At 54.2% G+C, this 12,617-nt stretch overlaps 2 protein-coding genes across 2 annotated transcripts; one reads left to right on the top strand and one right to left on the bottom strand.

The window, feature by feature from the left end:
- Positions 1-227: 227 nt before the first annotated feature.
- CSUI_003678 (uncharacterized protein) lies at positions 228-4,283 on the bottom strand. The gene is made up of 2 exons (XM_068063873.1): positions 3,147-4,283; positions 228-2,123 (listed from the first exon to the last, which is right to left on the bottom strand). The coding sequence occupies exons 1-2, from the start codon at positions 3,282-3,284 to the stop codon at positions 1,935-1,937; spliced, it is 327 nt and encodes a 108-aa protein (XP_067924152.1). The 5' UTR covers positions 3,285-4,283; the 3' UTR covers positions 228-1,934.
- On the top strand, positions 4,242-12,324 carry CSUI_003677 (uncharacterized protein). Its single transcript, XM_068063872.1, has 2 exons — positions 4,242-8,957; positions 10,141-12,324. The coding sequence occupies exons 1-2, from the start codon at positions 7,156-7,158 to the stop codon at positions 11,450-11,452; spliced, it is 3,114 nt and encodes a 1,037-aa protein (XP_067924151.1). The 5' UTR covers positions 4,242-7,155; the 3' UTR covers positions 11,453-12,324.
- Positions 12,325-12,617: the final 293 nt, after the last annotated feature.

The raw sequence follows: 12,617 nt of genomic DNA, 5'->3' as shown, positions 1-12,617 counted from the left end.
GTGATGTAGGCGTGCCGGGGTGGGGGACACTCCCACCATTGGCGACGGTCTTAGTTCACAATGCTGTAGGTGGCCACCTCCAGCTTCCCGTTAGCTCGAACGGGTGCCGCAGGGGACAGAGCACAGTCGTCACGCGCCTGTAGAAACCCGCTGCCAACAGGATTAGCTAGTCGGTGTTTTTCACCGCTGGCCCTTTCCCTGGCAGGCACCCTTGTTGTTGCCTTCTCCGACCATTCATGCGAGTCCTTCCCACTCCGTGGCAACCTCCAAAGTTATTGGGGAGGACGATGGATGCCAGAGATGAGTAGCATGTGTGTCGACGCTGCACAGCAAGCCCTACCATAGGCGAATTCAAGAACGAAGACGACCCGCTTTTCTTACCGCCGGCGCTGCATATGCGCCGCATCCGCCGTAGTTTGCGGATAGTTCTCTTAGCCTGCTCATTCGTCCGGAGGATAAGCGGACGGCCAGAGGAATCGTTACCTGTCTGCGAACAGAATGGCGTCAAACGGACTCTCGCGTCATTAGCGTGATCCTTGTTAGGAAGGCTGGCTACAAGATGAGCGCACAATGTATAGACCGGACAGCGAACTATTCCATCGAAATTGGTGGGTACACAGGAGGAGACCGCGGGCCATGGACCGCGACGGTGCGTACCGGCTGCATTGATCTTGGAGGCTTAGTAAGTTCCCAGAAGGTTTCTCCTGGCGCCACATCAGGGCCGCCGCAAAACATCAGGCACCTCTTTTCCCATACTAGTCCGTAGGAACGTTGTGCGAACATACATACACTCTCTCCCACTAGGAGTCTTCTCTGGAGTTCTCGCGAAGCTTACATCATATGCTGGTCTTCTTCACGCCGGGATCCGAGCAAAGCCAGTTTGCCGTGGTACGGGATCCGAACGGATTTCTGACATACCCCTCCCCGCCACCGAGACCCAGCTCTCGGCAGATCCTGAAAGCGGGACTGTTCGTCCTGCCGGGGCCGTTTTGGCCCAGAGGAGAAGAGCAGGTCTCAAAACATGGGAACATGAGCCCGGGAAGCCAGAGATAGTTCAATCCTGCCACGGCAATTTCGTGTGCGACTCCCAGTGTGGGCAGAAAAAGTCTCACTGACTAGGACGAGCCTTGCTTATGCAGTTCAAGAGGCGTTGGATCAATCCGCCCCTTTCGCGTATCTGCCACTAACAATCGAGCCGCAAGCCCCTTGGACTAAGGAGCACCCGATAATCAATGCAGTGGCGAGATTAGGTCCGACAACCGGCCTGAAGCCAGTATGGTTGCTGGAGGCACAAGATCAGGGAACTCCATCAGGTGGCCACGACTCTTCCTCGCGTTTGATCGTGAAGGCGTGGCAGGAGAGCCAGAGCCCAGCTGCCCACCCCACACACCACATGTTCACGGATGCTGCCTGCTACTTCGTGGGCAATACAGGGAACAGACTAAATGTGCCCGGAAAAGGAACTGAACGCCGCAGATGCCGCCACCCCCGAGCGTCCTCTCGTAAAGGCCTACCGCGCTGCTGGGCAAAAGAAAAGGTTTCGGGTCAGCTGCATCTGCATGAGTTGAGTCTCCAGTCTACGGCCACCGGCCAGTCCGCGGAGCGGCTGCCGAGGAAAAATGCACCGTTACAGGGCTGTTTACACAGACCGTTTCAAAAGACCTTCGAGCGGTTTGCCCTGCAGGTCGCCAGCACCTCTGCTAACATCGTTGTTCTCTCTCAGAAGTGCCTTGAGAAGCCCATGCTGTAGCCTATCACATATGGAGCGCAAAAGACAGGGGATGTCCGGCCTCCCAAAGACGACATCGGCAACTTAGGATCATGCTTTACTCACAAACAGTCTCCGGAAATCAACTTGAGTCGAAGAGTTGACGACGAAATGTAGGAGACAGTTTTTGCAGTATGGTGGCAGAACGCACTGAGTATGGAACTCATTACAAAACTTGAGCCTGCAGGTTGGCCGACGGGGGCTGGATCCCCTTGAAATCGCATAGGCTCATGGGGTCGATCAAAGTTACCTCCTTGTCCTCGTAAATGTGGAACAGCCGCAGGCGACGAGGCTCAATGCCGAGCCGCTCCGCAAGTAGCAGCTTGACGTACCCGACCTCGGTACTGCTTTTGACCTGACCTCGAGTGACAAAACAACAGAATACAATAAGCGGCCTTGAAGTCGACACATCATGCCTAAACCAGAGTCGTTTCGGCAGCCCGACAAACAGAGATTCAGGACGCTGCCGTCAAACGAACGACTGACAGAACCCGCTCGCAGATCACGCAGACGCGGGTCAATTGCTCTTGTTCCGCGAGCCCACTTTGGTTCTCTGCAAAGCGCAACACCTTGTCGCGCACTGCTCCCGGACGTGACCCTCTTGGCACGCTTGACCGAGCACCCAAGGAGATGCTAAGAGGGTGACGTCAACAAAGATCTCTCGTCACACTGGGTGGCTTTAATCACACTACGGCCAAACTTGAAGCACCCAAACACACGGCACCTTCCTCAAGTCTCATGGAGCCCGTTCCCGGGCGCTTGCTGACCAGTGTGACTCATAACTCCCCAGGTGACATACTTCATGGGGATTTGCTTGAGGCACTCGACGGCACGACGTAACTCGAAGCAGGAAGATGCACCTACATATCTATAAAACCCCCGCAGGACTCCCTCAACGAAGACGATACTGCACTGCGTCACTAGGTCTCGAAAGGCGGGGCGAGGAGACGGTCTNNCGCCTTTGAGACCTTCGCAGACTGATGTAGGATCTCCGACTGACTACGCGAGAACAGAGCTTCTGTCCCTCCCCTAAAGCCCTAGGACAATTTTGCTATCTCTCCACCGCGTCAGTGTGCGTTCGCCGCTGCAGGTGAGCATCAGGCATAGAAAGCCTGGAATGCGCTCGAAAGCAAGCGTTCGTCCTTGAAGGACGACGTAGGCATTCTTGTTCGAAATAACACTCATCACGATTCAGGTAACCGGATCTGCAAACGTCCGTTCTGTGAGAGTGACAACTGATTGGCCGAGGCCACAGTCTGTACGCATCGCGCCCACAAGCGTGCAGTCCGGGGACACACTAAGCTCCGAGCGTCCAGGATTTTCTGCGTTACCCTCCAAACTAATTCGAAACTGCTACGCACTCACGAACTTCCCTTACGTTGATCTCTACCGGGTCCTGATCCGGCACGCTGACTGAGAGAGCAAGGTCGTCACCTTGGAGAACCGCGGCTTCCTTCTCCCGTAACTCGACGTTTTTTGGCGGCAGGGACAGGCCACTGCTATTGTCTGCCGCCATTGTCCTTGAGCAAGAAGCGGCAAACCCAGGGGAGAGCGGCGGCTCCTAGTATGACTCTGGGGATCTCGGATCACAGCTGAGAGGCAGCTCGGCCCGAGAAATAACCAGGAGAAAATCCACCGCGAAACTCGCCTGAGGGCTAAGACTTACTCGCCGGAAACTAGAGAAGCAGATGGAAACCCGTAAGTCGTTACTCGTGTTGTAACGGGACTGACTCACTAACGCAGGTATTGCCGTTCACGGGGAATTACGCTACCATCACTAACGGGCAAATCGATAGGAAACTGAAGAACTGAGGTGACACCTCTGGGCGGTCGCGAGAGAAGAGTAGGCACTGGAAGCTGCGGAAACACTACGGAGAGTGCGCGACTCCCACCAAACTGAGAGAAGAGTCTGGGCAAAGAAGCAGTGACGCTCACACGCAATACAAGCTCGAGTTGATCACGGGCACTTCGGCTTCGCCGAGAGTTATGTAGAAACAGCTGGAAGCTGAAAACAGAAAGACAACAAAAACTCGTTGAGCTTGTCCAGAATGCACGTTGCCAGGCGTGAGAAACAAAAAAAACTGTAGCCGAGGAGGACGCAGGGCAGTAGCGAGTCTGAGCTTTTCCCACGGAAGTGCAGAGAGCAAACATCTTATTTCCTTTCTATCCTGAGAACAGAAAATCTCCACGCGTTCTCTATGCAAGAGGCCGCGTTTCTGTCTTCCGTGAAGGGAAGACGAGATGCGAAACAACGAAGAAACGAGGAGGCGCGCTCGCCACCAGGTTGTTTCACACTCTCCACCCGGTGTTTATTTCCAATGTTGGTCTTTGATTTTTGTCCATGCTTCTGAATGCATGCGCACGGCCGAAACCGAACTGTATCCTGAAGGAATGTGGAAAGGACAAGGCCTGACAAGGCTAAGAAGAGCTGACCGAACTCGACGGGTCCTCTCTCCGACCTAGTGTTTCTGAAGTTATTGTTAATGCGTTTTTGTCGTCTCCTTCCTGAACTATGTCGGTACTTTTCTTGTGTCTGCATGCTGACTCGGCAACGAGACGGCCGCGGCAGGGTTAATGCCGGGCGGAGTCGAGGAAGGCGTATAGTCTTCGTGTGGTGTTATCTCAGGTGCGCTGAGTATTCCCGGGGTGTGTTGATCCCTAGGCGGACGGTGTTTCGCGTCTGTTGAGTGGATAGTGCGAGCCTTGCGTACGGTGCAATTTTTCCCGGGCATTTCAGGTATGACAGACAGTGCCCCCCGAGTTTACCGCCCTGGAAGTGTGGTTCCCGTGAGAACCCCTCGCCGTCTGTTTACACTTGATCTTTTAACCTCGCCTCCCCAGCCTTGCGTGCCAGGCATTCTTTGTGAGATAATATAGATTGTGGTATTGCTACGCGGTCGTTTATGCGGTCGTCTGCCTTGGGTCGCTGACGCGCGCTTCAGGCTGTACTAGCAACGCCGCAAAAGCGTCTCTCCAGCACCAAGAGCAGTACATTCCCAGGCTTTCCATGAAAGGACTGGCCTCGTCAAGGGAAAGAGAAGAGCAACCTAGCGGGCTAATACATTCTTCTAACTCCTAGGGGCACTCCCAGACAACTTTTCTCATTTTTTGCGCGAAGGCGTGTCTCGCGTGGTTCGCGTGGCGGCTTCCCGTTTTTCTTCGAGTTCGCTATCACCGGAGAGTTCCTATCCGTTTTGAATCGCGGATCGGGAGACCTAGCCCCTGTCGGTGACAAAGCGATAACTAGGATTCAAGTGTAACGCCACGACGTATCTCTTGGGCTTTTTCTTTGCGAAGTTCAACGTTGTGAGTCCGGGGCGCGTTTCCATTGTCCCATTTGGCTTGGTTTTTCTCTTTTTTCTGCTGGTCTCCTTATGTGCTTTCGATTTTGGTCTTATCTCCTACTCTCTTGCTCCGCCCATCCCCATCTGTGCAACGTCCCAGTCTTTGTTTCCATCTCTTGGTTGCGTACTCTTTTTAGAGCCTTGTCTACCTGGTCTGCCTTTCTGGCATTGGTTTCGCTAGTAATGTTTAGATCCGCGTCTTTTCTAGTAGAGGTGTTTCGCGGGTTTTTTTCACTGACCGAAGCGGATCCTCTTTTCTGATAAAAAACTCCGGCGTCGGTCAGTTGCCAGCGTTGATCAAGCCGAGTTGAATTCACAACTCCCAAGCCCTCTTAGATGTGGCCGTCACAGCCAACTGCTAAATTTTTGGAGAGACAGAACATGAGGGGCGGGAAGGCGTCTAAACACTTTTCTTGAAAGGACGACTGATTAAGGATGGCTTTTTACTTGTTTGCAGCGACAATATAACGAGCTCTGTCTGTCGCGTCGTCTGGAAGAAGAACCAGCGCGAAGGGGCTTCAGCTGACCGGCGAAAAAAACGTCTTGTTTCTCCAAGTCGGGTCTGTCCGACTTGACCCGAACTACGAAGAAAAAAATTCAGAGGCTCTCCACATATGTGATGCGTCATCCTGGCATTGTCTTGAGCGTCCGTTGGCCGATTATTAGGGAGGCATTCATCGCGTGTCGAACCCTCCACGTGCAGTGTAGTTTTTGTTCTCCACCCGGGATAGTGAGAGCGCACCCGGCGTGCGCTTGCTACGGGAGTCTAAACACATCTCGCCTAAACGCCGATGACAGAAGCTCATCCGCGAAGGGAATGTCCCTGATTTTGTCCCCCGCGAGCGAAGGCAGGGCACAGGTTCACGGTACGAAGAGAAACGGAGAAGAGGGAAATGGAGCCGTACCGGAAAGGCTAACGCTACGGTGTGAGCGAGCACTCAAGGTCACCGCAGCACGGGAACCCCGTCGTGGTGCGTTTTTGTGGAAGGGTACGTGAGACCCGGGTGAGGGGCAGTGCCAACGAGAAGCATCCGTATATTAGACGGAGTTGGTAGGGTTGAAGGAGCAACAATAAAAGCGGTCCAAATGTTTGCCGAGAGAGGCGAAAAGGATAGACAGCTCAAAAAGTGTGATGAACGAAAGAAGAATCAACAGTAACAGTTGCCCAGATGACCGGCGTTTTCGCCAGTTCAGGGGGAATTGGCAATGTCACACACGAAGCTAACAAAGCGGGACAGTTTTAGAACACGCGGAACAAAGTCCCTATGTGCTCGGCAGGAAGCGTCTTCGCGAGCCGACAGCCGGAGAGGGAGGAGAGGTCGCGCTGCCATAGACGAAGTGGCGCATCTGGTTAGCGATTCCCGGCTGTTTTGTCGAGTTCCTGTGAAGAAGATAGTGCTACATGGTTGACGTGGAGAAAGAGGCCAGGGTCTTCAATGACAGTCTTTACATGGGAGAATTTGTAGTGTTCAACTGAGAAGCGAAGACAGCCAGAAAGCTGAGCGAGGTGTTGACGTGTCTTCGGATGGCATCGAGCAAGCAGACAGCATTTTTGTTCACGGAGTTATGAAGACACAAGAACAGCAAGCCGACACTTCTTTGAAGATGCTGGAAATGCTGAAGGACTTGTAGCGCTGTTGTTGTCGACCAAGGCGGGGAAGGTGCGACGGAGTACGGGCGTGGGTCTTGTGGCCCATTATCTTGGAGGGTTGGTAACAGTGTTTCTCCTTGGTTGTTTTCAGGCCCCTCTGGCACACATAGTCCCAAAACGGTGGTGGCCAGAAGGGAAAGAAGGAGGCTTGAGAAATCTTTTCGGGGAAAAAGTCCGACAGCGTTGTCAACGATCCGCGGCAGCTGGTCGTCACTCGCCCTCGGGGACGGAAACACTGCGGCAGGGAGATGGAAGACACGAAGAGGGTACAGATTTCCATGAAGTCAGGACACGTAAACAACAGGAGAAAGCGAGACATATGATGCTACTTGGGGGTGGGGGAGAAAGAGGTATTTTGCCTGGAGCCGCGTGCAGAAGGACGCCACGCTGGAATGCGCTGTGCTCCTGGAGGTCCCCCACGGTCGACACAAAACAAGGACCTGGCAGTGTCGTCTGTATCCAGGCAGGAGAGGGCCGAAGACCAGGAGAAATGCAGCCATTCGGCGTTGTTTCCCGAGCAGAGGTGGGACGATGAATGTCAGCAGAGCAGTGGGGCAGACTCAGTGCTACGCCATATCAACGTGGGTTTCACACAGCCGCGGGGACGTAGAAAGATATGTCAAGACGCGTCGGCGGATCCGCCGGACTCCTGTCCATCAGGAAAGGGCGGCGCAGCCGTGTCAGTAAACCCCTATGGAAAATCGCCGGCAATGCACATTGGCGTCAGATTACCTTCAGGACGTGAATTAGAAGCCTCGTTCCACCAGTCATGTCACCTGCGAGTAGCCAAGGAGGTGCAGACTGGGAAATTGCCGCATGGGCTGAGAGGGATGACATTCTTGCCGAAGCCCCATTTTCCATTTAAGGACGCGGGCTTGCTGGGCAAACCGTTACGGTACAGGATATCATCCCAGGTGGCTGTTGCAGACCCGGTGGAGGGAAGTCAGATTAACGTGTTGCCTCACGAGCAACTCTCCGGAAAAGGGATTTGTTGGAGTCCTAACAGAGAGGAAGAAGTGCATGCACACTCACCACAGGACTGTCTTGAAGATGCGGATCACAACAATCTTTGTGGCGCAGGCTCCTGCACCGGGACTCTTAGCCAGCAGGCGATTGGACAGCGGAGGCTTCCAAGATCACAGGGAATGACAAACAGCGAGACAGAAGGGCATGCGGACACACCTCATTCAGCGGCACCTGAGATGAGTAACAACTCGGGACTCGAAGAAGGCGACGACCCTCAATCCGTAGCCGACATCGAGCTGAAATCTTCGACGTTGCCTCCGACTTCTTCAATTCGGTCAGGGGCTGAAGGCGGTCCGGGATCACTTTCAGAATGTGCGTCGTCACAGCCTAGTAGTAGTAATAGCAGTGTGCATGGAACGGATAGACAGAAGAGGATACGGAGCCTGCTTACTATGGAGGCAGCTGAAGGAACGACGGACACCCTGAGGGTTGTCCAACTGCGAAGGAGGAAGCGGTTGCATCGAAGCGAATGCATTCGTCCGTATTCTCTGTTGGCGTCTGCCCAAGTCCCGAACAGAATTTCGGATTCTCAGCTAGTGAGACAAACAGACCCTTCTCGAGGGTTTTCTCTTCCCCACACTGCGCCCCAGTCTGATTGCGATTCTCATATTCCGAATAGCGTTTTACACAGCTTCTCAGGGGTAGGATGCCGGAGCAGATCCGACGGAGAGGCGGGTCCGGCGGGAAAAGAACAGCAGCCTCCTCCACTTCAGCTAGATACCCAGGCCTTGTTGACTGGAGACCTACAACGGCAACGAAGAGAATCATTGTCATCCGCCGCGAATCCGAGAGGTTCTTCGAATACTCATTCCTCTCCTTCCCTTGTTTTCGGCCTCTCCGACAAGCAGCAGCCAGCCCACTTAGGAGAGTCGAAGGCTAGGAGATATGATGAAGACTCGGAACGAAATTCCACCAGAGCCATGGTGCAAGAGCCGAGGGGGAGTCTTGAGAGCTTAGACAAGCGCCGGGATGACCATGAGACATCAGAAGAGGAGGTTGCTGACTTGAGGGACGAAGAAGTCAATGAGGGAGGAGCCGAAGCAAATAACGAATGTGCGCGAAATTTTATCCGAGAGAAAGCTGAAGTGAATCCAGGCGGCTTGTCTCTTGTTACAGTCGACTTCAGACGCGCATTCTCAACTCCTCACTCATCAGGAGAGGACACCAGGTCCGTTCTCTGATTTTCCATCTATGTGCGTGAGCGACGACGCGCTTTTTCGCGTGGTCTATATCAACCCCGTGTTCGCCCGAGCGGTAGTCTGTATCGGCTTTCTGTGCTGTCAGCCAAGTCACTTCTTGTACTGCACTCGCCTTGTACTCTTGTCAGTCTTTTCCGCTGAGTTTTTCTCTCTTCGTATATTTCGTATTTCTGTAGAATAGCTTCGTACTAGGGTGCGAAGTTGTAGTACGGCCGATCTTGTAGTGGCATTACTGTGTTGATCTGGTGAAAGGTTAGGAGAGCCGTAGTATGTCATGATGTCGTGACACTCAAGTTTCCTAAAACCGTCTTGTTGTGGAGCTCCGGAGGGTGTGCGATGACTCTTCATCAAACATCTAGAAGGGAGTTCAGCAAGATGTAGAAATTTTTTGTATACCCTCGCTGGCTAACTGTACGAGGTTCGCGTGCGTTGCTGTTCGGACACTGGGTGAAAATCTTTGCACGTCGGCTCCCTTGTGCGGTGGGTCTTGCATCACGGCGGACTATACCTATTTGTTCGCATCGATCCGTGTTGTCTTTCTTTCCTGCGAGCACATTCGTGTACTGCAGAGGGGCGATCCTAACATCCGTGTTGACTATGCAAATGCTAGCACTTCCTATTCGCAGATACGCTCACATAACACTTCAAGCAACGAACACAAACTTCTTGTGATGACTGGATAGAACGGAAACAAGCACATTACCTCGGGATATGTCTTGCGTGAGCAGACGGCTTAGAGCACAAGCGAGTACGGTCGGGGTTGCAATATTGATATCCAAGGCGCTGGCTCTACAGTTGTGATTTTTCAAAGCGGGTATAGCATCGCTTAATCACAGTGGTCGCTCCCCAGGAACGGCTGGGATACCATACTTCATTGGACGCGCGTTCAAGTACCCCCTTTGTAGTTCTTGCTTGTGGTTTGTTCTCTCACTGAAGTAGTACACCGGCACTCCGGTTCTTTCACAATGAATGCCGACCGCCGTGCTAGGCGAATAGTCATGAGGCGGCTGGAAAAGCTCCTCTCTTTCGTTCGGGACGCAAGTTGTGTGTGGTATCTGTCTGAAAATTCGATGAGGCTCAAGGTTGTCGTAGACGGGGGGTGTGTGTGTCTGCACATGGTTGTTCCTGGTGTGGAATGCTTGCGCGCTGCAGAGCGGCAATAAAGCTGTGTCAAGACAAAGGCGCGGGCGTGGCCGAGGGTATCCTTTCTTCTGGCAGGTTCAGACACCCGGTCACGGCTCTGGTTTCATCGGCTCGTGATGACCGGCGTACGACTGGATGCAATACAGAGATTTTCCGAGACGCAGTAACGACAACGCAGGCGGACATAGCTGAAGGCCGCAATAGCAAGCTGCTCGATGTGAGCGTGCTAGTCCGTGCCAGGACTGGTGATAGGGCGCCTGAGTCTACATCCGTCCCCGGACGAGTTCCGCGTACAACAAAGTGTTTAAAGCGAAGCACAGGGGTAGGGAGACTTGGTGCGGATCGGTTCCGCCGTGCAGTCTCCGCGGCCCGCAGCTCCGCTCTGTTTGGACAGGTGGCCTTCCGTGCTGTGCTACGGGAACTGGCAGCCACGCCGTGGCCTCCATCAGCGTACGCGCAGGGGCGCCGCAACAGTACCGGCATCCTCGAACTCCAGGAGTCCAAAAGGGGTAGTCGCGGTGCAAGTCTGTTGTCTACACAGGGGAGTAGGGAGGAAGATATAAATGGGGTTGGTCTCACCAGAGGACCTCCGTGCAAGCTCAGTCGCGGGGTGAGGTCCGGATGCGGACAAAGACTCTCGAATCTGCCGCAAGAACGAGGCAGCTCAGAGCGGCCGGAGCTTTATCGCTCAGATGGGAACGACTCCGCAGTCAATGGACGAGTGCGTGATGCGGAAGATGTGCAAATGGGACTGAAGCTGTTGTCTGCCGGGGATTCCCAGAGACTTAGTTCCAGTCGTCCACTGGCGCACGCTCCGGTGTTGAGGTACCTCCGAAAACGCTGCGGGAGTCAGCTTGCACTGCTCCGGGTTAATCGGGCAGGACATGCCCAAGGAGGCGGCGTGATACTCGTAGGAGATTTGTACGATTGTGCATCGCTCTGTAAGTTGTCCGCTGCGGGAGCAGTTTGTCGACAGGCAGGCCGTAGTGTTCGCCTCGTTGTAACCACGGATGCATGGCGCGGCGTTCAGAAGCTAGTCGGCAGCCGCTCGGAAGATGGTCTATCCAGACAGCTTTCAGCCAGTTGGAGTGAAGACATGGGCGGCAACCTTAATGAAGCAGGTGGAAATAGGCCCGGTGACCAGGTTGGGTGGTGGATGTCAGTTACTTTGGTCGTCGTGAAGCCGCGCTTGGTACTCCTGGAACGGAGTCGAGCTGGCTGGGGCAGGCGGGGGGAGGCAGTTCAAAAGGGTAATGTAGAATCGGATTCTCTGGTGTTACATTGTGGGATTGTCCCCCTTGTACAAGCCTCCCGATTGTGAGCCCTAGACTGCTTCCTGATAATGGGCACAGTGGGATGGAGAGTTGCAAGGAGGGATTTTGTTTGGCGCAGAGCGGAGCTGGATGCGCAGGGAAAACCCTCCTTGAGTGTGTTTTCATTGTTCCGCCACATCATTAGAGAAAACGAGAGAGGCGTTGTTACTCCTGCCATTGACTCCCGTTCGGCGGTGAGAAGACGGAAGACCCAAACGGTCTTGAAGAAAGACTGCAGTCGCTGTGACGTCGTGTACGGGGAACAGTGCTAGTGGTGAACGCGTTGTTGCCTAAGGGCATCTGCCACTCTCCGATATGCTTGGCCACTGGCCACGGACGGACGCGGCCGGCTGAATGCTAAGGACCCTCGCATTCATCACGGTTCTGCGCATGAGCCATTCGTGGCAGCAGTGTGAATGAGAACTCGCGGGTTTGAGTGGACGCGTGCACCACCACTGTCTAGGCCGTTGCCCGCGGCTCCCGAGCCGCTTGACTTCACCGTGCAGCCGTGTCGTAGCTGGTTCGTTGCTTCGGGCCGTGTGTTTCGGTCCTTTTCTCTACCACCGTCATGTAGGCTGGTCACCGTTGTTCGTACAGTCTCGTCCTCTCCGCGAGATAGTGTAGAGCCCGGGGAAGAGGTGCTACTTGGGGATGCCCGGTTTGGTTTAGGTGAAACTCGCAATCAAAGCGCTGTCTACGCTGATTCCTCATTAACGATGAATTCTCTTTTCCGACTTCGTCTTTGGCTTCCTCTACCATGCGTTCTTCCACTCGCCTCAATGAACGTCCGGTGCGATGCGTCGTAGTTCTCAAAGAGGAACCATAAGCTGATGCGAACAACGGTATTCGTCCCCTCTCTAACAGCTCGAAGGGCGGAATGCCCACGCGAGGAGTCGACGTGTGCCCGTGTTGAGTGCTGGATCACCGGAAGCCGTCTCCCGAGGTTTTCCCGGTCAGGGACCCCGGGGCTCACGCTGGCGGCTTCCTTTGCACTCCCTCCACTGGGTAGCTTTAGGTGAATTCAGGTGAGCCCTGCGTTACCCTTGATTTGCGACCACTTGCCAGCGCCAGCCGTACGTGTAGTCAGTTTTTCTGCGTGACAGGCATGCGGAGAAATGCATGGCACACCCGTATTTTTCTGTTGGCACTGTCCTCAGTGCTGCTTCTCCGCGG

This window comes from Cystoisospora suis (genome assembly GCF_002600585.1).
Source record: "Cystoisospora suis strain Wien I chromosome Unknown contig_1659, whole genome shotgun sequence".
Lineage (NCBI taxonomy): Eukaryota > Apicomplexa > Conoidasida > Eucoccidiorida > Sarcocystidae > Cystoisospora > Cystoisospora suis.
Note: the sequence above shows the minus strand (reverse complement) of the source record. Positions and strands in the feature narration are given on the sequence as shown.

Excerpts from the sequence above, each read along its gene's own strand:
- CSUI_003678 (XM_068063873.1), bottom strand. The coding sequence starts at position 3,284 with ATGGCGGCAGACAATAGCAGTGGCCTGTCCCTGCCGCCAAAAAACGTC. Across the intron at positions 2,124-3,146 it reads AGGACCCGGTAGAGATCAAC|GTCAAAAGCAGTACCGAGGT; the intron begins GTAAGGGAAGTT and ends ACTCGAGGTCAG.
- CSUI_003677 (XM_068063872.1), top strand. The coding sequence starts at position 7,156 with ATGCGCTGTGCTCCTGGAGGTCCCCCACGGTCGACACAAAACAAGGAC. Across the intron at positions 8,958-10,140 it reads TCATCAGGAGAGGACACCAG|AGCGGCAATAAAGCTGTGTC; the intron begins GTCCGTTCTCTG and ends TGCGCGCTGCAG.